Raw genomic sequence first — 26,491 nt, 5'->3', positions numbered from 1 at the left:
TAAATAAATAAATAAATAAGCAAATGGTAAAACAGGGCTGGATGGAACAGTCCAGAACCTGCAGGCACACCTGCCTTCCTATCTGCCGTCAAAGATAAGAAAATCCCCTGCAAGGAACCCGCAAAGCCTGCACCGTGACAGAGATCTCAAAAGCCTTGATTTGTCCAGTCTTCATGGGACAGATGCAGGCACCTTGTCAGATACCCCAACTCTAGGGAAACTCTAGGCGTGTCTTGGTGCTCAGGGAAATAAAAGAAAATAAGAAATCAACAAAGCAAATGTGAATGTAAAGTTCTAAGAAAAGAAAAAATACTCAGTTTTATAGTTTTCTTTTATTTTTGCTTTTTGTGTTTGTTTGTTTGTTTGTTTGGGACAGAATCTGCTGTGCAGCTCAGGAAGGCCTAAGTAGTCTAGGCTGGCTTCAGAATCACAGCGGCCTTCCCACTTCAGCCTTCCAAGCTTGTGCCACCAGGCCCAGCTCTCCCTCGACTGCAGTGGGTCAACATAGAGGGCCACCTGCCCTGCAGAAATGGGGCTTCAGCCACACTTGTGTCTCACAGACCTTCCGGAAACCGACGGGACACCTGAGTGGCTTAGGTAACTGGTCCCACGCAACTAAGGAAAGCTCCAGGATGAAGTGGCACAGGAAGAGTGGCCCACTGACACGCGTGTGCCAGGCTTTGTCTTGGAGCACTGTGGTGTTCTTCCTTTTGTCCGTCTGAACCGTGAAACCACCCTGAAATAAAACCAGGACCTCAACGAGCTAAGAATGCAGGTGACACATGCTGGTCACAGCAAAGGGGAGCAGGCTCCCCGCCAAGAGCAGTGTGTGCACTCTGCAACAGGATTTATACACAAGACACGGCCCACTCAGTCCTAAAGTCATGCCTGGTGAGCAATGCGAGGTGAGAACCCAGGCCTCCGGTCCTCTCTCCCAATCTTAGATGTAACTAAAGGTGAATCAATTCCGTTTAAAGGAAGGAAAAGAAAAAAAAAAATCAACTTCCCAAACTTCCTACTGTGGCCCATTTTAATGTCAGAGATGGGCACTCTTGATTACCACCTATTCTTCTTATTTATTAGGCTCTACTGAGTAATTTTTTTTAGGGAGAGAAAATAGCAAACAGCTGTTAGAACATGGCTATGTTTCTGAGCTGTGGAAACCACTGGCTTTGATCATAAGAGTAACTGAAACTGAAGGGCAGCCACGCAGGCATTTCAGGCCCACAGTGAAATTCAGCCCTGTGCTCCTCAGGGAGTCAGGAGGGAAGTTCACAGTATTTATCAGCAATGATTTATGAAACAAGAAAAACAATTTTTTTTAAAACTCCATTAAAGTAGCCTTTCAATTTAACCTCGGGAGCCTAGACTCACACAAGCCTCATTTATCACCCTGAGTTAAATAACACAGAAATGACCAGGCAGAGTGGACTCCAGTGCTAGTTCAGAAAGTTGGCTAAGGAGCCAAGAGCAACACAGATATGGAGAAAGAAATGTCTGGCTTGTTTTTAAGAGCCCAGTGGACACGTGAAAACTCCCTCCACTTGTTCCCACCGCCGAGAGACGGCTGCTTAGCAGGCAGCGTGTGCTCTGGGCCTTGGCTTTAAAAGGCCAATTAAATTTTATGTAGGCTCCTCTAGGAGAGCCAGACAGCCAGGCAAAGCAGGGCTGAGAGCTCCCGACACAGGTGTATCTCATCTCTCCCAGGGAACCGGGGACACCAACAGGCTCAGAGGGTCTGTTAGTCCATCCGAGCTCGTCCTGAGACTGCTGGAAGGAGACGGGATGGCGTGAAAACCAAAACCAAGTCTTGATCTAATGATGTTCAACACGGGCCTTTCCTGACAAAACCCACAGGGCCACAAAGACCAGACAAGCATGTTCTAAGAAGGCAAACGTCTGCTTTTTCCCTCTGACAGAGCCCAAGGATCAGAAGATGGCTTTAAGCTCCTGCCTACCGAGAGAAAGCCCTTTCTGAGCCAGACAGCAGGAAGAAGCCTGCGTCCATGACCCGCCCAGGTTTCTGTGAGGGTCAAAGCAATGAAAAGCCTGTCCCATTTCAAAGGTAATAAAAGGATAGCCCCTTTTAATAACGGAAGGCCTGACTTTAGAATGTTCCTAATTAGGGCTCCAAAATAGCGTGGACAATTTTGCTTCTAACAAAAAAGCGGGGGAAAAAATTCAATGTGGTCTTTTCTGTGACGTCACAGGCCAGTGTAAAGGCATCACCTCCAGCTCCAACACACATGTTGAGGTTTTGTTTTCAGTTTTTAAATCAGCAAGGTGTTTCTGGGATTTATTGAATTCAAGAGGTTCCGTGAGCCCCAGGGTAGCCACCTACACCCCTAAGCTGCACCACCAGGACTCCCGATGCCCTGCAACGCTGTGTGCCGCAGCATTCACCAGGCACACAGTAACAGCCATATCTCACCAGACCTTGATTGTTCTGTTTTGCTCCGCTTTAATAACCTCCAGGGAGTGGTGGCACCCACTTATGATCTCAGAAGTAAGGCAGACAGATTTTTGATTTGAGGCTAACTTGGGCTACAAAGCTAGACTTGTCTCAAAAAGCAAAAACAAACAAACAAAGAACCAATGGCGACCACAACACCACGAGTCTCCACAGTGTTCGCCATCTTGCTGGAGAAGTCTAACACACAGACATAAGAAGCCGATTCGTCCTCGCGGATGCCAGCGCAGCGTCCCCACTTCCACGGGCAAAGGCGGAGGACAAGGTTTTACAGCTGGACCGAACACCCCATCTTCCAGACAAGGAAACCGAGTCTGGTCACCAGCGATGTACACAGACTTGCTAGTCAGAGCCAGATGGGAGACAGAGATTTCCAGGCTGATTAGAGGAAGGAGCAGACACTGTGAAGGAGAATATTGCCTGAGGGAGCCTGGCCGGGCAGGGTGTGGTTCAGATAAACGAGTTAGGTGGAGGAGGTGGGGCACAATAACCAAGCAGCCGAGATCTGGGAATGCAGAGGATCTTGGGACAATGGCCGGCTGGGATAGGGACCTCCCGATAGACTAAGCTAAGAGCTAAAGAAACAAGATAAGGCAGAACTCTGTGAGTTCAAGGCTACCCTGGGGTAAGTAGTGAGGTTCCAGGCTAGTCAGAGCTGCACAGTGACATATTCTCTCCAAAAAAATAAATAAATAAATAAATAATAAAACAAAATGACTAGGCGGGGTTGGACTAGCAACATGCAGGAATCTCATGAAGGCAGGGAGGACAGCGACGCTGAGGGTCCCATGTACCCGAGCCAATGTCGCCTGGCCTTAATGTAAACCCGGACAGGCACTGGCAGCTAGCTCCCTCATCTTTACGTGGGCTGGCACGGAGCACCTCCCGAGACTTCTGTGAGATCTACACAGCCGGGGACGAATGTCAAGTCAGGACCGAAGGGCTGTGAGTGAGACACAAAGCCCTGCCTCAAGGCACCCCCACTCTACTGCCGCGCTTAATCAGGCAAGCAAATCTGAATTTTCCGTGACATGCTAGCGCAGACGCTAACTTGCGAGGTCAGTGGCTGGAAAGTGTTACAGAGTCGGGGTTCATGCCTCCAGTGGACCCCTCTGGGCTGGGGTCCTGCTTCCTCCCAGGCTCCCCAGGAGTCAAGACATTCACATCTGCGAGAGCTATGATAGGCATCTAAGGAAAGCAAAGGGACTATGCAGATAGATCAGAGCCCAGGCTGCTGTCCTGCCCTGCCCACCGGCGAGGCCATCTGCTGCCTGCACCACCACTCCTGCCAACCCCAAAGGCTTGTAGCATCTTCTCGTCACTTGCTGTGTTTTCCTCAGTGCTCCCAGGCCCGCTCAGGAGGCAAAGCCCAGGTCTACTTCCTCTTCTGCTCTCCCTACAGCGGACAGCTAACAGCCATGCACCTCTCCAGCCATCCCTGTCAGAGCAGCGTTTGTTTACATAAGGAGTCAGGGGACCAAACACAAAAACCTTCTCAGGGAGCAGTCACAGGAGGTGGCCTGGTGGGGGAAGGGGTCCCCATGCCTCATGTGGGATCAGGGCTCCTCCAGGCCTGGGACCCACTCTGCTGTATAAGCCTCATAAGAAGAGGGCAGTGTTATCAAGCCCTGAGGTGTGGCCTATTTGCACAGTGTTTTCAATATCAAGATGATAAAACACCAGGCAAGAGTTTCCTATAAATGTTGGTTTTGAACTTTCCACTGTGCAGAGGAAGTACCAAAAAAGACTGTCCAAGTTCAACATTAAAGAGGCTCAGCTAGCCCCGGGTGGAAAAGACAGGCGTCCACTGCTCTGGCTTTCCAAAAGGCTAATTATTCATTAAAAGATTCTAAAGACTACAGGAGAGAGAGACAGACAGACAGACAGACACAGAGGGAGGGGGGGTACCAGCCACCAGCAAGAGCATGGCTTGTTTCATTGCATAGGGGCTGGTCAGTGAGCTCACATTAAAAAGGGTTGCTTGCTGGCATCTGTATTTTAACACTGAAGTGGTAAGAAAAGGCCCAGGAGACTCAATCCCTAGACAAAGACAGGGCTCATTGATGACAGATCCCCCAGAGGAAGTCGCAGAGACTCCTGGCTCCATGCCCTACTCAGCGCTTGTGAGCAAGGAGAGTTTGCTCACGAGGATGCCCCGTCCTGCCCTTGTGGGAAAGAGGGGCACTTCCAGGGTCAGATGGCCTTGGTGAATTCTTAGCAGAGAGCTTTGAAGCAGAGATAGCAAAGCAATTATGGGGAGCGGGTCTGGTTCCTGCAATCCCGAAGCCACTGTCCTTCCTGTCCATGGGGTGACTGAGTCACTGTGACGCCTTGCTGGCTTCCAGCTGGTGGGCTGGCCCGAGCTCTATGTTCTTGAAGCGCACAAGGCAGAGCTGTGGAGTCCGCTCCAGCCAGGGATGTGGGGACAGCCATCTGCCTTTCCACAGCCAGTTTAAGGAAAACATCTGTTACCCATGGGGAGGGAAGGCATTCCAACCCAAACAGAAAAAGACAAATCCAATATGGGTGGAAGAGACATGTTAAGACTACTAGACCGGCCGGTCACTTGGGAGGCAAAGGCAGGTGGATCACTGTGAGGTTGAGGCCAGCCTGGTCTACAAAGCGAGTCCAGGATAGCCAAGGCTAACACAGAGAGACCCTGTCTTGGGAGAAAAAAAAAAAAAAAAAAGACTACTAACACCTAACTGTAAAATAAATCCACTTTAGCAGTCCATTGGCAAACAGTTAATGAGCATCTAATGTCTGCCCAGTTAATTGGGGCACGAGTGGGGGTAGGGGACATGGAAGATCAGACCACAGGTCCCTACCTGAGAAGCCATCAGCCAAGTGGCAAAGGCATTTAAATACTACAAACCCTACCGAATAAGCTCCCAATTGCACCCAAAACAGCTGTAGATATCTTAGGGGCATCATTTTCTTTTTTATTTCAGTAACAGTTACTATGACCTCACTTCCAGGAGAAAGCAGGTCCTCAGAGAGTAGGAATCTTGCCCAAGAGAGACAGAAACAGGCATCAGTGGCAGAAAATAGGACTTTCCCCCCAGGCAGTGTGGGTCCACCTTGACAAGGTACAAACAAGCAGGGCTGCAAAAAGGTAGGGGAAAAAAGCCCCTGCCTGAGGCAGTAGGCTAAGCTAACAGGGCCGTGAGGGTACACAGGAGTTTCAGGAGGGATGGAAAAAAGAAAAGGGGGGCTAAAAATGGAAGAACAGCTGTCAAAACTTATGAAGGCAGATACTTTTCAGTACACGCGTGTGCGCATGTGCGTGTGCAAGCCTGGGTGTGAAGGGCAGAGAACATCCTCAGGGCAGCTCCTTGGGTGTCTTCAGACAGGATCTCGCACTGGCCAGAAAGCGACCAAACCAGCTAGGATGACTGAACGGCCAGTGAGCCCAAGGAATCCACTTGCCTCTGAGTCCCTAACCCTGAGATTACAAAGTGCACGCTGCCAGGAAAGAGTGGTTCTTAAAACATGGGTTCTGGAAACCCAAGCCAGGCCTTGTGCTTGTATTTTAATGACTCAGCTACTGTTCATCTCCCCGAAATAACTTTAGGAGATGAAGATACAATTCTATCACTACACAGTGCCGACACAGTTTCTACTCTGATGGCAGCTGGATGAGGAGCCTTGGCCTTGGCTTTCCGTGAAGGACCGTGATTGGGTGCGGTACAGGATCCAGCAGCATTCCGCAGCTCCTCTCCGTTTACCAGAGAGCCCTGCTGGAGCCTGCGCTCCCAACAGCACCAAATAGGAAAGAGAAACTGAACACTTCACCAAACCAGTCCGGCAAGGTGGAGAGAGAACTGGGGGAGGGAGAGGGAGGGCATCGTGTTCCAGATGGTGGCATTCTCAGCGGGTGGCAGGTGCTTTCCCCCTCCACCCTGGCCCCCCCACCCCGCCACCCCCACCCCCCAATGTATTTTACAATTCCAGAAATTAGCAGTGGCTTTGTTCACTGGAATATGAAGTCCCAGGCCAAGTCCTTGAAAGATGAATTTCTCAGCAAGAAAATTAAAAAGGTACAAAGGCCATTTGCAGTGTGTGATAAAATTGGTAGTTTTAAACACAGCCATTCTGAGGTTCATCTTTCCCCAAGACACTTAATTTACACTCCCTGAACAATGTTCTGTGAAATAAATATAATTTACTGAATCATATCCCATAGATGATTAAAGCCGACTATTAAGTTTCAGGCACTCCAGCCAACAGAAATAATGACCGGATTGCCTGCTCTTTAAAAACAGGTGTTCCAAAAGCCTGTCTCTCAGTCTGTACCTGAGGTTCACGACTAGCTTTCTTCCTCTACAGTCAGCGATGGGCACAGTGACAGGCAGAAGGCAGAACACGGGGTGGGGGTGGGTGGTGGGGATTCAGACACGAACTGCACTGCAGCTTTTCTGGATGAAGTCAGGGTCAAGAACTGGTCTGGGGGCTTCAGCTGACTACAGCCCATAACAGGCATGGGTGCCTAAATCTCTGGCAACATGTGTTTGAGCAAGAGTGTGGAAGAGACTTGAGGCCAATGACAAAGGAGGAGGAGGGGACAGTAGCTCCGCCCACACCATTCCTTTCCTGCGGATGTGCTGAGATGTGGAAAGTCTGGGTAAAGGGTTTTCAAACTCTCCATCCAGGAAGGCCATGAGCTCGCTTGCCCCAATTTCTTCATGTGGGAACACAAGCACTGAGCTCCGATGGTTTTCTCAGGGTCCACTACACAGTAGCACCACTGAGAAAAGAACCTCCTGTGATATCAACAAATTAAACCGCTATCCACTTCGAGTGCAGCTCTTCCTTCCATGACGACATTCCCATATATATCATGTGTCTTTAGATGTAACTATGCCACATAATACATATTAACCAGTTATATATGCATGAAATATATAATGCATAAAATACACACAGTAAAACTCCAGCAAAGCCCCCCATGTCACTTTATGTATGGGTGGCTCGTGTACAGATCTGAAAACCAGCTCAGCCGGAACCATGGTGGAGCAACAATGTCAGCTGGGAGTGAGGAGTGAGGCGCTGAGCACACAGACCCTCTGAGTGCACCTCATGTCCCTGGGTCACTGGTGGCTTTCCCACACCCTTGGACACCTCCACAAACCCCTGGCTTACTGGGACTTCAAAGGCCTCCTGGGTGTCATCCAGCATCCGGATCCTGACGGTCATAAGTTTTCCTGAAGGTGTGGGCGGTGCTTTCTGGACTCGTTCCAAAGTGCTGACCCCCAAATTCTCTGGGGCCCCCAGCCGTGACGCCGGCGTGGGTTTCTGCTCTACCTCTCCCATGATGAATGTAGCTTACAATATAAGATCTGCAGAAAACGAGAGGAGAGAAAAAATGCGTCAGAAGGAGGGGTTTTTCTAAAGCTTCGAGAATCTCCCCAAACTACCGCATCTGGGTAAGGGAGCCAGCTCTCCGCGCACTCACCACACAGGAGCTACACACAGCAGCCTCAGCTTCACACTCAGGCACTGAAATCTCTCTGCAAGTCCTCCATCTGCATTTCTGCATACCGCGTGTTTTACTCTTCCTAGTTTCACGGTCAGCTCTCAATTACTCACGACACAGACTCAGACTCTATTATTCCAAGTCTCCAATAACCAGCCTGGACTTTTCACACCTTTAAAGTCGGGTGGGAAGATGCGAACAGGACCGGGGCTCTATCATTAGAGCCCACTAATTATCTTGTAGCAGGAGCCCGGTCACATAGTAAATAATGCGGTCATTCTAAAGACGAGCGGGGATCACACACTGAGCTCTGTAGTTGAGGAACGAGGGGAGCTAATACACAGGACAAGAAGCCTGCTGCCGGCCATTGCTCTCCATCCCAGGAACGTCACCATTCTGCTCTTCTTTCTTGCCTCCCAACCCTCCAAGAAGCACTTTTCCCAAGAAGCCACTGTACATGAAGTTTTGACAAAGGTGTTTCTCTAAAAACAAGCGACCCTCTTTGCTCCCCTAACAGACCACCCTTCTCTCCCAGCACCCTGCCGCTGTCCTCCCTGCCCCCCAGCCTCAGATGGGCACTCCCCGGCTGAACACTCTTTCTGCACCTAGAAACCTGTTTGCTTGCTCTAAACGCCAGTTCGAACATCACTTCCTGGATGCTGGGTGAGGAGCTCAGATGCTGTTGTTCATTCTGTGCACATAGTTTGAGCCAAAGCCACTCCATTCGGCTGACCCGTTCACCTCCCGCCACGGCACAGGGAATACCCTAGAAGCACCTAATCTCAGGCGTTCTCTGTACTCCAGTACCCACTGAGGCCCAACTTGGCACAAAGCAGATGCTTAAGACGGTATGGCGGTGCACACCTTCCATCCCAGCAGAGGCAGGCGGATCTCTGTGAACTCAAGACCAGCCTGCTCTACAAAGCGAGTCCAGGACAGCCAGGGATACACAGAGAAACCCTGTCTGGAAAAACCCAAAGGGGGACAAAAAAAAAAAAAAAGAAAAGATGGCTGCTAAATGGCTGACAGTCCGCCGGGCAACTACAAAATGGCTGCAGATCCTGTTTCACTGGAGAGCACAGGAGTGAAATATGTCAACTCAAGATCTAATGGTTAAAGGGGGGAGGGGTGGGGGATCTCCATCCAGGAAGAGGGGGAAGAGACTTCAGTTTGACCACAGACCTTGGATAACATACAAATAAGTACAGATGGGAGAGACATCCCAGGGAAGTAGATAGCACAGCGTTACGGGGAGATGTAGGACGGGGTGGGCCTGGAAGATGCTCGTAGGTAACGCGCTTGCCAGGTTCATCCCCAGCACTGAGGAAGCAGACAAGGAGCGTCCCTGGAGCTCAGGCTAACCCACGGCAGACCAGGGAACTCCAGGTTAAGGGGGGAACCTGTCTCAAAAATAAGGTGAGAGACAACTAAGGAAGACACCCAACATGGACCTCTGTCCTCCATACATACAGGTGCACGCACAGGCACACGCAGGGGAAGGGCTGCTGCTGGAAAAGGAAAGACAAAAAGAAAAGGGGGGGAGGACAAAGAGATGGCAAGTTGGAGAGTTAAAGATGGACTGTGACAACGGGCTGAGACGAGACTATGGAGCCATTCAGACACCTGGGTGAGAGCAGTCCTTACCCTGTAGGCAACACTGAGGCACAGGGACAAGATGAACAACACCATAGAGACACAACTTCAGAAAAAGGGACCAGACGACGACATGACGTGGGAGATTAGAGAGGGGTGGGTGGAGGGGATCAGACTTCCAAGCACCTGTGAGGACTCATACGTGAGGTGATGACTCGGGCTGAGGAGACGGAGATAGAAAGGCTGCGTGATAAGCAGTGGACAGTGTAGGGCAGTGTCGCACGAGGCTAACTGCTGGGAGGACAGGAAAACGTGAAGGCGGAAGATGGAAGGCAGAGCAACAGACGTGAACCTGTGCTAGGCTTTTGTGGAGGTGGGGACAGACATAGGGCTGGGCACAGACTACCTTACTATACAAGTAAAAGCCATGGGCTTGGACAAAGGGGGTGATTACTGAACCCCTGAAGTAAAAGACTAACCAGGTCTCATCACGAGGGTCAGTGGAGGACAAGAAATCAGAAAGCATGGGGGAGAGAATAGAAAGGCACTTAGTGACAGAGTCGGCCGGGGAGGGGGCATCACAGAATCCCTGAGTGACGGGTATGGGCTGCATCTGACACTTCTAACACAAGCGGCACCCCAGCTCTGATCCTTGGGAACAGTCAGGTGGTTTGTGAGGCTTCTTCTAGAATGTTCCCTGCTCAGCTCACTCTTCACCATCTCACAGTGCACATATAGCAGTCTGAGGCGGCAGGAGATGGAGGCCTGCCCACAATCCGCTGGCCTCTGGCCAGCAGGATCTCAAGTCCACAGAGAGGGACATCACTCCCTTCTCCTACCCACAGGAGATTCTGCTCAGTCCCTGACCTCTTCCTCATCTCTGGCACAAGTAATCGCTCACCAAGCTGCTACTTTCACCGGCTTGGTGGTGTGGTCTGGGCTTTGTGGCCCAGCTTGCCGTATGGACAGGCCAGGCCAGGCCAGGCTGCTAACGTTCACCCAAGGAGTTATTGGTTTGACACATTCATTACGACGTCAACCGGGCTCTCAATCCTCTCCATAAACCATACCAATCACTACCACAGAAGTGTTCTTACTTGATGTCTTATAGTTAAAAATAACATAACCTTCAGAGCAGAGCACACCTGCAGCCTAGCGCCCCTTCCCCATTCCCAGGGTCATGTGTGTGCCTGTGTGTGTATGTGCCTGTGTACATGTGTATGTACGTGTGTGCGCACGTGCGTGCGCATGTATGTGTATTTGTGTGTGCACGTGTGTACTCTGTGCTGAGCCAAGGAGCTGATACAGCAAGGCAGGCAGGGAGGGACCTAGAGCCTTGCCCTCCCATCCTCCCAACTCCCCCACTCCCAGATCTGTCACCCCCAACCCCTCAGCCCCGACACACGTTTTGCCCTTATCCTCTGACCATCTTCTTTCCCAAGATCCTCAGGTGTATGAGCGCTCTTCTAGGACCTTGGCACCTGAGTCTCCATGAGTCAGTGACTAACACACTGGCATCTGTTAGTCTCTACCAACCATGCCCAGTGACGCTGTTCCTGTGCCACTTCTAAGCGCTGTCACTTCCCAAGGGATGTCACACTTGCTGTCCATGTACGTGCTGACATGTGAACGGTTGGTGAATTCACAGGTAAACTCAGCCACACAGGCTTCGAGTGACATATCCTAAGCAAGCCCAGGAAGCGCTATGGGAGCGCTGGCAAATCATAAGCCTGGAACCATGACCGATGCCTGACACTCAGACTGAGGACCATCCCCTGAGCAAACAGGCCTGGCCAACCCAAAGGCCTCCTGTGCATCAGCATTGACCTGGGCTCTGTTCGCCTCTGCTCATCCTCAGCCACCTGGACGCCCTGAGGGGCAGAGGGACGCTTCAGCAGGACCCTCGGCATTCCACACACTTCACAGTCCTCGAAATGTTAAGGGTAGAGGAAGACAACTTTTATCTGGCAGGGAAACGATGGCAAGTGGGAACTGTTGAGTCACTATATCCCTGCTTAAGGAGTTCCTCTTGGAATTTACCCAAAAGCAATAAGGAGCTCAGCACAAAATGCACACCCCTTCCCTGAGGTGAGAAGACATCGGCAGCCCCAAGGCATGGCCAGACTCGAGTGACAGTCAGACAGAGGGAATGTGAAATGCCTGGAGAGGTCTGTCCCGGCTGCGGATCTCAGTCTGGTTCTCCAAAACACTCAGGCTACCTCGGCTGCAAACCAGCAGTGGCATTCCTGGAACAAGCTACCTAGGAATGGCTTCCCTTCCCTGGGTGAAGTGAGGAGTCCCACCAGCAAGCCTGGTGCTGAGGCCGAAAGGCAGAGGCTGCAGGATGAACTCAGGCTCCACCTACGTCTCTGTACCAGCAGGTCACATGGGTGAGACTCCTACAAACAGCTAGCTGATAGCAAGCAAACAAACAACCTCCTCTAAGAACCAAGACGATGCCGTGAGGGCAGGGCAGTGCATACCTGCAGTTCCTGCTCTTGGGAGGTTGAAGGCTAGTGCAGTTAAGCTTAAAGCCAGCCTGGACTGCACAGCAAGGTGCAGCACCTCAAGATGACAAAGACAGAAAGGACAGCCGGCGTAACAAATGCCAGGACATCACCAATAACAGAAATGCCACTTGGCGCAGATAGAAAATCTGCCTGAAGTGGGCATGGTGGCACACAGCTGTAATCCCAGGGAGGGAGGCAGAGGCAGGGAGGTCTGTGGCTAAGGCAGCTCCATCTGCTAATGACTCGGAGTCATAAAGTCACAAAACTTGATAAAAATGAATGGGCCGGTAAACAAACACATGTGAAGGGCCCAGAAGAGACCAAAGACATCGGGCAGGACCGGTGCAGAGGCCTAAGGGCAACAAAAAGAGGAGGAAAAGCCCTAATCAAAAACCCGAACTGTTCCCAAACCCAAGCTCTTTTTTAGGCAGTGTCTCACCACATGGGTCTGGCACCTTCCCAGAGCTCTGCCTGCCTCTGCCTCCCAGCGCTGGGATTAAAGGCTTGCCCCGACATGCCTGGCCCGAATCCAAGAGTTTCTTCCTCACCAGTAGAATGTTCCAAATGGAAAATTCCAAACCTGACCCTGTGTGACGAACTGGAAACACTCACATTTACATTTGGGCTACCCGCATAAGACGGAAAGGCAAACAACACCGTGTTTGGACCATAATATCTCATCTCAAATATCCCAGTGTCTAAAAGAATCCAAAATATAATCCACTTGAGGTCGCGGACATTTGGGATAAAGTCTCCAGCTAGTATCATGAAAATATGAGCCAAATGGAAGGTGGTTAAGGGAGCTACTTAGTGGTGAAATCATGGGCGCTGAACGGAAAGTGAATTATACTTAGAAGGGTTGAAAAAAGGGGGGATAGGGGAGAGATGGGGTGGGGGAGACATGGACGACAGCTACAGAAGACAAAGAGACATAATCTATGCACCCGAAGACTCAGAAAAGGGAACAAGGTTAGAAGAGGAGGAGGAGGAAGAGGAGGAGGAGGAAGAGGAGGAAGAGGAGGAGGAGGAGGAAGAGGTGGTGGAAGAGGAGGGGAGAAGAGGAAGAGGAGGAGGAAGAGGAAGAAGAGGAGGAAGAGGAGGAAGAGGAGGAGGAGGAAGAGGAGGAGGAAGAAGAGGAGGAGGAGGAAGAGGAGGAAGAGAAGAGGAGCAAGAGGAGGAGAAAGGAGGAGAAGGAAGAGGAAGAGGAGGAGGTGGTGGAAGAGGAGGAAGAGGAGGTGGAAGAGGAGGAGGAGGAAGAAGAGAAGAGGAGGAGGAAAAGGAAGAGGAAGAGGAAGAGAAGGAAGAGGAAGAAGAGGAAGAGGAAGAGGAGAAGCAGCAGCAGCAAAGGTTGTTTAGTGTATGACTTAGGAAAACATTCCAAAAATGAATGATACATTTTCACAATAAAAAAGCACACCTGGGGGAGGGGAGCCTGGCACCAAGCCTAATAATGACCCAATTTCAGTCTTTGGGACCCACAGGGAGACAGAAAAACTGACTTCACATGGCAGGCCACAGCATGTGTGCACCTACATGAAAACCCAGATAAATAAATAAATGACACAACAGAAAATGTAAAGACCATCACATCTACTAAAAACTAAACTGAAGCACCTACCTCATGATGAAGAGGGAATAGTGCCAGTATATCCTCAAGCATAACTCACACTCTTTTTTTCTTTCTTTCTTTCTTTTGTTTTTTTGTGACAGGGTTTCTCTGTATAACCCTGGCTGTTCCTGGACTTGCCTTGTAGAGCAAGTCTTCTGCCCTGCCGCCGCCCGCTCCCGCCACGCCCCCGCCCCAGTGCTGGGATTACAGGTGTACACCGCTGCACCCAGCTTATGACTCACACTCCTCAAATAAACCGCTAGAGGATAAACAGTAGGAAAACTAGAAGCTACACAATGAAAAACAGTTAACTCAAAAGTCACTTAGCCTCTAAGAGAAAAGGCTAAACAACTGTAACGGCTGTAAGGCACCTGAAATCATAGAGTAAAAACAACTAATAGCTCCTGAAAACATTAAAAATAAAACTAAAAACCTGGCAGAGAAAGCTGAAACCAGAAACAACTGAGACTTCATGTTTTAAAACTGCAGTAGGATCTGTCTCCAGAGGTGGACAGATAGCTTCTAAGCGCATGAATACGTGGCTAGCACCCTGAGTCCATTAGGGAATGCAAGTTACACCCACAGGAGGACACATTTCATAGCCACTGTAATGGCTTTAATTCTTAAAAGACAATGACAAATGTTATCAAGAACATAAAGAAATCGGGGCCGGTGGCCAATCAAAATAAAAACCATACAAACCTTTGTGGAGAACATTTTGGAAGCTTTGTAAAAGTTTGACCATAAATTTAGCATCCAACCATCAAGCCTTTCCCCTAGTAACTCATAAATATTACTTCCAGGCATTGCTGCGAAACTTTCTGTTTCTTTAAAACCTCAGTTATGTTACCTAAACATGTTTTTGTTTTAATCCCAGGTGTGGGATACAGGGGGCTGCTCCAGTTTGTCCACAGCTGGTAACAGCCTCCTGAGAGGGTATGTGATCTCAGTCAGTTGGAAAACATCCTGTTGGGGACTCTGAGAGGGTATGAATACAAAAGCAGAGGGGGCAGGGGGGAGAGAGAATGGGGGGGAGAGGGGGAGGGAGGAGAGGGAAAAGAGAGGGGGGAGGGGGGAGAGAGGGGGGTAGAGGGGGGAGGGAGGAGAGGGAAAGAGAGAGGGGGAGGGGGGGAGAGAGAGTGGGGGGAGAGGGGGAGGGAGGAGAGGGAAAGAGAGAGGGGGGAGGGGGGAGAGAGAGTGGGGGAAGAGGGGGAGGGAGGAGAGGGAAAGAGAGAGGGGGAGGGGGGAGAGAGAGTGGGGGAAGAGGGGGAGGGAGGAGAGGGAAAGAGAGAGGGGGGAGGGGGAGAGAGAGTGGGGGAAGAGGGGGAGGGAGGAGGGGGAAAGAGAGAGGGGGGGGGGGGGGAGAGAGGGGGGAAGAGGGGGAGGGAGGAGAGGGAAAGAGAGAGGGGGAGGGAGGGGGGAGGGAGAGGGTGTGGGGAAGGGGGAGAGGAGGGGAGGGCAGGGGAGGGGAGGGGAGGCGAGGCAGGTGGGCTAAGAAGAGATGGTCAGAGGAGTCAGAGAAGGCTGCTGCTGTGTTTGCTGCTGCTGCTGCTGAATATCCTGGCAAGGGAGAAAGAATCCACGAACCCTAAACAGCAGGGACGGCGAAGCGCGCCCCTTCTCCCACCAACCTTCTTTCCCTCCTACCTGGTGTCAGAAGGGTGGAGAAGGGAGAAAGAGACATAAGGAACCAAAATAGAAATAGATTTTAAAAGCATGCCTACAAGACATCTCCTTAAGTCAAAGGAATGGATGGATGGTCAGATGGATGGATGAGTGGATATGGACAAATGGATGGAAAGACCCAAATCTTCACCAACTAGCTCAGTACAGAAATTACACAAAGGAGCATTATTCAGCATCAAGAAAATCAGTGTTAACACATGAGATGGTGTGGATGAACACTCCCCTCAAAAAAAAAAAAAAAAAAGTTTTACAACATTAAAGAAACCAGAGGCAAATAACTGTACACATGAGATTCTGTTATCCTACTGAACTCGAAAGGTTATACACCCACATGCACACACACAAGAAGAGCTCCTGTGTGCTGGCTATGCGAGGCCCCTCACAGCTCATACTGTCTGTCGCCTGTGCCACACAAACAACGTGAAAGCAATTCGGCAAGGCAATTTCTTTTAGCAAAGAGGGTGTACAGGAACCCAAAACCAGGCTCATGAACACTTGACCAAAATGGCCTCTTTTATCCTTGATGTGGATGGGAACACAACTTCACTGGGTTTTTTGTTTTTGTTTTTGGTCTTTTAGTATTTATTTACTTATGTGAGTGTTCTATTTGCAAGTATGACAGAAGAGGGCATCAAATCCCATCACAGATGGTCATGAGCCACCATGTGGTTGCTGGGAATTGAACTTGGGACCTCTGAAAGAACAGACAGTGCTCTTAACCTCTGAGCCACCTCTCCAGCCCCCCACAACTTCTGTATTTGAAGCGACCGGCTGACTGGCACGGAGGCAAAGGAGGAGATCCCGGGAATATGGGCCCTTATCAGGCTTGCTAACTCTCAGAATACTGAGAGTTTATTCCTAAAATCGCCCTGGGCTATGTCAGGGGCACAAAGGGACTGAATCTTTTTCAGACAAAGCGGACCGTGGTAATGGTCACCCAGCCCAACACTTACCAGAAAGACCTTTGGACTGTACACGCAAGCCCAGAGGTAGGGGTGCTGGACCAGTGCAGGGACGAGTGAGGGGGGGGGGGGCGGCCTACTCAGTACTTCTCTTTTCACTGTTACCCGGTACCAGACCTGAGGCAATTTCAAGGAGAGCTTATTTGGGCTAGGGTTAAGACTACAGTCCTTCCTAGCAGGAAGGCATGGAGGCAGCAGGACAGCTCCAGGCTGCGGTGGCCGCAGGAGGCGAGGCAGCTTGCTTAGCTCAGCATCCCTGGCACTGGGAGACTGGAAGGGCAGCTCTAACAGTCAAGCCTACTCCTCAGCAGCCCTCGGTGTCCAGCCAGTGCCGCCACCTTCCAACACCACCTGCACTATTCAGGGAGCCGATATTCAACGAAATAAGCCCATGGGGGGGGGGGCATTTCATATCCAAGTTGTCAGGGTCTGTGGTGAAACCTATGCACACAGAACCCTCTAGAAAGATAGGAGGAGGGGAAAGCATTATGAAGCAGGCTGCTGCATCGTGGCAACTACCTGGTGAAGGCTAACACCAGAAAGACCTGAGAGTTTCCAGACGTTTTAAATTTGGCGCATTGAGGATCCGGGGAGATGGCTCAGCAGCTACACAAGTCGAAGAACCTGAGCTCAGATCCCTAGAACCTCACATAAAACCCAGGCCCGGCAGCCCACAGCTGTCACCCCAGCATTAGGGAGTGAGGGGGAGGGGCTGGTAGACAAAAAGCCAAGCAGACAAAATAGCCAAGAGACCCTGCTTCAAAAATATGGTGTAGAGCAGCATTTCTCAACCTGGGGGTCACCTACAACGTCAGAAAACTTTGCTATGTAAAACCCCTCACAGCAGCAATATTACAGCTAGGAAGTAGCAACAAAAATAACTTCATGGCTGGAAGTCACCACAACATAAGGAACTGCATTAAAGGGTCACAGCGTTAGAAAGACTGAGAACCATGGTCCAGAGCAATAGAGGAATCTCACTCTAGACACAGACACACACATACACACACAGATACACACAGACATACAGACACACAGAGACACACACACACAGATACACACAGACATACAGACACACAGAGACACACACAGATACACACATACATACACGCACACAGGTACACACAGACAGACAGACAGACAGACACACACACACACACACACACACACACACACACACACACACACACTCTGTATCCCAGGACCAGACCCCTGTAGTAGGGGAATGCTGATTCCAAAAGCTGTTCTCTGACCTCACAAATAAAAGCAGTAAAAAACTCACTTTTACAAAACACACACACACACACACACACACACACACACACACACACACACACTAGGATACAAGCAAATCAATCTTATACTTGGATATAAGCAAATAATATTTCCTTTCTTTGTCTTGCTGAGGACTCCAGCCCCATCTAAATAAAATCAGTGAAAGGGGGCGCACACCTCGCAATCAAGACAGGTGACAAAGGATTGTTCTGTGCACAACAGTCTTCCCCTCCAGTTTTAAATGTAAGCTACTCAAAAGTTCCAGCTGAAGAAAATGCACCCGAAGCTGTTACTCACAGGTGAGACCCCAGAGGAAGACTGGCAGGGGCGGAGAGGCTGCCACCTGGCACCTCTGGAACGTTCCTCGAGGCCACACATGGAGCGCACTGCCATACTGTGGGGATGAAAGTCAAGTGGGTCACACACACCTGGGGGCGCAGAGGGGGAAGGGTGTGCAAGCCGTCCCCAACAGCTCTGTTCATCTGCTGTGCCTGCGGGAGCCGGAAACTGTCAGGACAAAGACACCTTGTGTTCCTGGCAGCTGTTGCCAGGCCCCAGGAGAAGGGAGGCGAGACAGGCAGAACTCGGCCTGCCAGAGGCAGCACCCAGAGGGCCCACCCAGCTCAGCTTCTCCCAGGAGTCTGGTAAGGGGTTCTGACAGAGCTCAGCCACTGCAGCAATAGGCTGGTTTGTTTTTGTTTGTTTGTTTGTTTCGGCAGATAAACAGTTTTATGTCACCCAGGTGGTTGAAGAGGGAGTGAGGCTCAGATCTGCTGCTTGTCCGGGAACAGGGGACATCTCAAGAGCAGGCAGCCCATCCTTGAGCTAAGAAAACTCCTCACATAGTGTATTCTACCATGTTAAGCAGGCACAGGGTGCATGCCTGTCACTCCCACGCTCAGGAGAAGCTGGGGGGGGGGGGGGGTTAGAAGGACAAGGCCGTGCACAGCTGCATAACGAGCTGTGGCGGGAGGGGGTTTAGATAAATCTAAATTAAATACTTCCAATTTTTTTTCTAGAGAAGACTTCTAAGGAAGCTGGATAAAGGGGGCATTTCTTTATTTTTAGCACTTCCCCACACAGTATTTCAGAAACACAATTTTGGGTCTTCAGCACCCACAGGCCAGCTGGGGACTGGGGGTGGGGGTGGGGCATGCGGGGGAGGGGAATCCAAAAGTTGTTTTAAGTAAAAACCTAAGTCTAATCAACACCAAGTAAAATGTCCAGATGCGCAGCCAAGGCATCTATCTGACTGTTCTTCGGAGTCCACGCGAACCCAGCAGTCAGCCCACTGCGCGCAGCTGAGAGGAGGCTGCCTTCTCACCTCCTCCCCACAGTGCTCTCTCCGACCTCCTCCTCATCTCAGTTCTCACCTCAGCCAGGACCCCTCCCCCGACCCAAACTGTGTTGTAAGAGTCTCTGGGCGCTCTGATGCAGCCAACAGCCAGGAGTCACTGCTCAGTTTTGTTGCTGTTTTGTTGTTGTTGTTGTTTTGAGGCAGTGGCTCCTGGTCCCACACTGGCTTGGAACTCACTGCACAGCTGACAATGGCACTCCTGACCCTCCTGCCTCAGTCGCCCAAATGCCCCGTGATGACAGGTATGTGCCGCCTCACCAGCTTGGCACCCCAGCTCTGACGCTCACAGGTTCCAGGAGGGTCAGTGTAGACACGGTGTGTAAGCCACTCATCATCACCAGAGCTGCACAAACTGACCACTTCACCGTGGGCTCACCCCTCTGCCTGGGGAAACACACACACACACACACAGTCACACACACACGCACACACACACACACACACCAGGAAACGGGGCCAGCCCCTGCCAATCAATTTTCAATTTTGCACTCTCATCCCTCCCAACAAAGCCACTGCCTTTGTTTACAACTCGCACTGATTTGAGTGAGCGCATTTCCTGCAGTACAGGGCTGTGCAATAACAAGATGCAACCAGGAAAGGAAAGCTTCATCCCCATGGAACTCAGGGAACCAGGGCAAAAAATAAAGAAAAGAGAAAAGAAGGAAGGAAGGAAGGAAGGAAGGAAGGAAGGAAGGAAGGAAGGAAGGAAGGAACAATAACCCACATTTTGATGACAGTCAGCAGTAGATTCTGACCGTCACCATCCCCTCAGCTGCTTCACCTCCAATAAGAAGGCCGGCATCTGGTCCCACTCCCTTCCAAATGACAAAACCCCACAAGCAAACGCAGCCTGGGGAAGAACAAGTTCCTGTCATCTCACAACTCAACAGTCCATCCAGCCACCCTGAGAGGAAGTCAGGACAGGAACTGCAGGCAGGAACCTGGAGGCAGGGCCTGAGGTAGAGACCATGAGGGATGCTGCTTACAGGCTTGCTCCCCAAGACACCCCGGGACCGCCTGCTCAGGGGTGACACCTCCTGCAGCTGGGCCCTCCCATATCAACCGTTAATCAAGACAATGCCACCCCCAAAGATTTGTCTGCAGGCCAGTCTGATGGAGGCGTCTCTTCACAGATGACTCTATAGCCGTGTTGAGAAACAAGAACAGCCAGGGTGAAAAAAAAAAAAAAATGGCCGGAGAAGGTGGAGCCCTGTAAGGGGGCCACTAGCTGCCAGCCTGTCACTGTCATGAGAATAATGTCCCAGAAACACAACCTTGGCACATTTCTTAAACTGAGCCAAACTCAACCTCCTGAATCACGGCCACTCGCCAAAGAACAGTGTCTTCCCAGCCGGCACGGGCAGGCCAGCCTCTCCAAGTGTTTGTGGGAAGTGCTCAACCCCCGGGCTGCCTGGCCTGTCTCCAGGGTCACCATTACCAGGCACTTACAGGGCCCCCTGCACTTAGCACTTTGTGGGATGGGAGACAATGTTTCCACACCAGACAGCTCTAACCTTGTGAAGGTGGAAAAGAAAGGGGCCGCAATGCGGGGAGGAAAAAAAGCAGGCGCTCCAAGCTAACCACTGGAGCGCACACATTTATTCCAGATGAGGTGCACCCCTTGAATTCTCCAGACTCGGACAGGATGAAGAGCTGCCATCTGAGCCAGGCCTTGAAAACAAGGGAACGGGCTGAGTATGGGGGTGCAGACGTGGAACTCCAGAGCCTGAGAGGGGGTCACAGGAACATTATCAGTCGGAGGCCACCCTGGGCTACACTGAGCTCTATTGGAAAGGGAGACACGCAAACCAGTGTGGCCTGAGTGTGTTGGTTAGGTCTCACTGCAGAGGCCAGAAGGGGAGTGAGAGGCAAGGACAGCCTATCTGGACAAAGATTAAAGAGTCCTCTTATGCCAGGCTTGGTGGCACATGCCTTTAATCCCAGCACTTGGGAGGCAGAGGCAGGCGGATCACTGTGAGTTCGAGGCCAGCCTGGTCTACAAAGCGAGTCCAGGACAGCCAAGGCTACACAGAGAAACCCTGTCTCAAAAAAAAAAAAAAAAAAGAATCCTTTTACTCTGGGGTGCTACGTGTTCTGCCCAGCAGTTGACAGACGGACACAGCCACCACATGGGCACTATATCTTGGTCTGCGCTCAATAATAAGACTTATTTTTCACAGCGGTTGTTTAGGAAGACTGAACAAACAGGAGCATTTCCCCCGTGCATGCGGCTTCATGTCTGCTCATCTCTTTCATGAGCGTGGTACCCGTGACAGGTGATGGATGGGCCAAGGTGTGTCACTTGCCTTGGGCCTCATGTTGGTGTTACACACTCCACAGGTTTGACAACTGTACAACAAAGCCACCACTGCACTGACATTCGGATGACTATGCCCAAACATCTGACCTCCATTGATTCATCCCTCCTTCCCTGTCTTGACTCAAGACAACCACTCTACGCCTCCAGTCTTACATTCTCCGAGTGAGCACAGATCAGCATCACACTGCGCGCAGCCTCAAGACACCATAACCAAGGCAATTCTGATGAGCACAGGCGTTTAGTCAGGGACTGCTCACGGTTTCGGAGGTTTAGTCCGTTACCATCATGGTGGGGGCACGGCTTGCACACGGGCAGGCAGACGTGACAAGGGAGAAGTAGCCAAGAACTTTATATTTTAATCCTTAGGCAGCAGGCAGCGAGCCTGGCATGGGCCTTTGAAACCTCAAAACCCTCCTCCAGTGACACCCCCTCGTCCAACAAGGCCACACCTCCTAACCTTCCCCAAGCAGTTCACCTAGCACGCAAATACATCAGCCTTTGGAGGCTACTCTCATAAAAACCATGACGCAGACCTTTTGCCTGAGCCTTGTGTTTTTAAGGTGTATGTGAGGCTCCTTTCCTTTCTTGCTGAGCAATACTCCACTTTGTGGGTCTGTCACTGCCTGGTTAACCGTCCTTCTGCAGAGTGCCTCCAGGTTTGGAGCTATTTTGAGAAACTTTCCAGTCCAGAGAAGGGAGTAGGTGTTACCTCCAAGGAGGCAGGACCGACTTGAGGTTGGAAATGACAGGCCAAGCCTTAGGAATCAGCGGGCAGACCCTGCACTATCAGTGTCTGCCTCTGCCCAGCTCCTATCTCATCCCCAGCAGGTTATTTAGCTGTCTTGACTCGTCAGGTAATTGAGCTTATCTCAAAGGTCCTAGACGATAATGTGGCTCACTCAGTTCCTGAGAAAACGGAAGGCTTAATAACTAACTACCTGTGTCTGGAATAAACCACCACGAGAAAAAAAAACAAAAACACAACCACACTAGACACTTCCCTGAATAAGCCACAAAGCAATGCTTGTTTCTAAATCAAGCCAACATATTTCCTGCGGCCTCGTTATTTAATAAAGAAGTCTTCAATAAAAACTTTACATACCATTTATGATCTCTAAGAGTCTCTATTGAAGCCGGATGTGTAGCGCACGCCTTTAATCCCAGCACTTGGGAGGCAGAGGCAGGCGGATGGCTGTGAGTTCAAGGCCAGCCTGGTCTACAAAGTGAGTCCAGGACAGCCAGTGCTACACAGAGAAACCCTGTCTCAGAAAGGGGGAAAAAAAAGACTCTTTATTGAGGCTTCATGCTCTCGAGAAAGAATACTTAAGAGATCAATGCCTGGGAATGTAGCTAGCTAGTGCCTGCCTAGCACACAAGCAGCCCAGAGCCTACCCAAGCACCGCATAAAACAGATGCAGTGGGTGAAGGCAGAAAGGCAGGAGGATCATAAAGTCAAGGCCAACCTCAACTACTATAAGTCACTACCTCAACAATGAATAAATAGAGCCAGATGGTGGGGGCACACAACTTTAATCCCAGCACTTGGGAGGCAGAGAGAGGCAGATCTCTGTGAGTTCCAGGTCATCCTGGTCTACAGAGTGAGTTCCAGGACAGCCAGAGATATACAGAGAAACCCTGTCTCAGAAAACCAACACACACACACACACACACACACACACACACACACACACACAGAGAGAGAGAGAGAGAGAGAGAGAGACAGAGAGAGAGACAGAGAGAGAGAGGGGGGGGGGGAGGGAGAGACACACACTCTGAAGTTTGCCAAATCCACACAGTATAAACGATAGGCCTCATTTAGTCTGTGAAGCCATTAAAGACAGACTAAGTTTCATTCTTATTTGAATAATCAACTATGTAGTATCACCATAATCCAAACGACACAATAAAACACAAGTGTCATGGGTACTGTGTCCTTCCTTGGAATCGATGATTAATTACAACAGTGAAATGTCAAGGAAAAAATGCATATATACTAAGAAAGTCAAACCCCTTGTAAAATAATAAGGAAGTTTAAATGTCAGCCTGGTTGACACGTAAGGTATTCGATTAAACACTGTTGTCCATGTTAAAAATTAATGATTAGGAAAAGCACACCGTTGCTGTAGCCTGCTTCAAGGGAGCAGCAGACATCAGGCTGCTCGCCCAATTGAAGCCACACTACACAACAGAGCTCCACAGCTGGGCAGCCCGGCTTGCTCATCAGCATCCAGGGATGTACCATAAAGCTAACTTAATCTTTCGTGGAGTGTCAGAGGGGCGGGCGGGGGAGCGGCGAGGGGGGTGTTAATCTTAAGGGTTTATTGCTGTGAAGAGACACCATGACCATGGGAATGCTCACAAAGGAAAACATTTAACTGGGACTGGCTTACAGTTCAGAGCTTTAGTCCATTACGTTCATGGCGGGAAGCTCGGCAGCATGCAGGCAGACATGGCGCTGGAGAGACAGCTGAGGGTTCTACATGCAGATCAGCAGGCAGCAGGAAGAGGGAGACACGGGCCTGGCTTGAGCATCGGAGACCTCTAAGCCCACCCCAGTGACACCCTTCCTCCTACAAGGCCGCAGCTCCCAGAGTGGGGGTCTATCACTGTAACCTAGGGACACCCCTCCTCCTGTAAGGCCGCAGCTCCCATAGTGGGGGTCGATCAGTGTAACCTAGTGACACATCTCCTCCTGTAAGGCCACAGCTCCCATAGTGGGGGCCTATCACTGTAACCTAGCCAACACCTAAGCTGCACCTTCTCCATCAAGCACAGCCCTAAAAGCTTTCTAACTCCCTCCCTAACCCTCACAACCACCACTGGACGTCCCTGTGACTGGTGAGGAAAACTGAGGCAGCAGAGATTAGCACGGCCCACTCGACAACCCCCACTGCCAGGTGGCAGTCAAAGCATGAGATCCAGATGGTGTGACACCCAGGTCCACTGCCTGTGGGCCATTACGATGCCATCACACTGCCTCCTGAACGCTCTCCTCGCCTCTCACACCAAGTGTCAATCAAGCTGGCACCACAAACCCCACTGAAGAGGAGTGCCGCAGGGGTTTCTCCTGGGGAGATTCGAGCAAGTGCCTACTCACCGATGACAAAGCAAATGACGCTGCCATCAAAGCACAACTCAGAGAACGACTGAGTTTAATGAGCTTATAGGGCAGTGGGTGACCCCCAAAGCAGTCAGAAGTCTCACGCCAGCATGGGCAACAGCTGTGTAGATGGAGTCACCCTCTTCAGGGAGACCCTCACACTTTAACTCTTGCACCTCCCCAGCCCAGGAGGCCAAGGGCCACGTGAACACAATTACACACAGCTGGGATGGCTGGAGTCTCAGGCGAGGGAGTAATGACTGTCTCCACCCACTTCCTCCATGAGGAAAAGTCAACAGGCAGGCCCTGACGGTCTCTGTGCAGGAGACACGGCTGGCACGAGGAAGATGGTAATTTAGGGTGCTACACATTCTACACCAGATGCCAACAGGAGAAACGCACCAACAGTCAATGCTTTTGCTGAGTGAACTACTAAGACTTACATAGTGTTTGGTAAACTAGTTATAATTCTAAACCAGGAGTTTTCAAAACATCTGAAAACCTCCCTCGCTTCCGTTGGCAGTATGAGAGGCCCTCTATGCACCCAGGGTCAGGCCCACATAGAACGCCTGTTGGAGAAAGCGTGTACCCTTGCTGCCCACTGGCCTTCTGTGCCAAGCCACCAACGCAGTGCCAGCCCAGCACTTCTGAAATCCCTCCTGAGCCTGACTGAGATGTCAGACAATGCACAGGTGAAGCCACCGACCCTCCCTCGAACTCATCGCTGTGTGCTCCAGGAAACGCTCAAAGACACAGTAGACCCTGTGCAGATAACGTCCACAGCCTCCGAGACAACGCTTCCTTTCCCAAAGCCAAACATGGGGCCCGCAGCACACACTAGCGGGCTAACACAGAGACAAACGGAACCTCACCCTCAGCCCCACGTAACGAAGAGAAGGGCAGACAACCCGTGGGAGCGGGAATGGGATGAAAGAACAAACCAGCGCCTGTGGCGACATCAAAGCCCAGTGCCCGCTCCCACGGCGGCCAGCATTTCATCTTCCCACAAAGCCCCGCACTGAACACATACACATCACTTAACGGTCCCGATGCTACACTGGGACCCCCAGGCAGGTGCCCGGAGAAGAAATGTGCCTGGGAGCATCCATGAAAAACTAGAGTCAGGACACGTAAAAGGAAGGCTAAGGGAACCGGCCAAATGTCCGCTGTTCCCCCTTCACTAGCAGCCCGCCCTGGACAGGAGCCACTCACTAATCCTCATCTCCGACTGGGGCTGGCTCCTGAGACAGCATCCAAAGTCTGGAAGGAACCAGGCACTGTGTGAACTTTTCCTGGGAGACATGAACAAACATCTACTTCGCAAGACAGACCAGAGAAACAACTCTGCGGAAATGCATCTTGATGAACCAATGAGTATCAGGCTCACCGGAAGCCTAGAGGGGCCAAAAAGCAGGCGCATTCGCTGAGACGCGAGTATGGATGATAACTTCCCTCAGCTGCATAAGATGGAGTCCGCCCTCGGTTAACTTCCACATGCTATACGCTAGCATGCTGAAGAAACCACAGGACCACATGGTTTGGGCAGAATGACGTACAGCTCAAAGGGAAACATAGGAAGCAGTTCCCAGACTTATAGGTGCAGGACTGATGACCTGCCCACCCATTTCTAAGAGCAAACTTTGACAGGCATAACTATAAGTGGTCAACACACACAGCTGTCCTGTGATGATGGTAACACCTGTTTCCTCAGAGGACAACAGTAGACATAGTAGCAAACATGTGTGACCAACCCAGCACCAGGAGGCAGAGGCAGAAGCTAGCCTTGGCTACAGAGTAGCACTCTGTACCAAACAAACCAACAAAAGGTGCTACAAGCCATATTTAAAACTTGAATAGGCCAGGCCCAGTGCCGCACACCTGTAATCCCAGCACTCGGGAGGCAGAGGCAGGCGGATCTCTGTGAGTTCGAGGCCAGCCTGGTCTACAAAGCGAGGCCAGGACAGGCAAGGCTACAAAGAGAAACCTTGTCTCAATAAATAAATAAATAAATAAATAAATAAATAAATAAATAAATAAATAAATGAATAAGAAAGGGGCTGGAGAGATGGCTCAGAGGTTAAGAGCACAGACTGCTCTTCCAGCGGTCCTGAGTTCAATTCCCAGCAACCTCAT

At 50.8% G+C, this 26,491-nt stretch overlaps 1 protein-coding gene across 1 annotated transcript in view; it reads right to left on the bottom strand.

Annotated features, from left to right (window-relative positions):
• The window catches only part of Farp1 (FERM, ARH/RhoGEF and pleckstrin domain protein 1), a 184,832-nt gene extending 177,026 nt beyond the window's left edge, over positions 1-7,806 (bottom strand). The window contains exon 1 of the mRNA XM_051160985.1: positions 7,613-7,806. Coding sequence (XP_051016942.1) covers positions 7,613-7,783 — 171 coding nt within the window. The 5' untranslated portion in view covers positions 7,784-7,806. The remainder of the gene's footprint in view (positions 1-7,612) is intronic.
• Positions 7,807-26,491: the final 18,685 nt, after the last annotated feature.

This window comes from Acomys russatus, chromosome 18 (assembly GCF_903995435.1).
Source record: "Acomys russatus chromosome 18, mAcoRus1.1, whole genome shotgun sequence".
In the NCBI taxonomy this organism is placed as follows: domain Eukaryota; kingdom Metazoa; phylum Chordata; class Mammalia; order Rodentia; family Muridae; genus Acomys; species Acomys russatus.
This window is presented reverse-complemented; position numbering and strand designations above follow the sequence as displayed.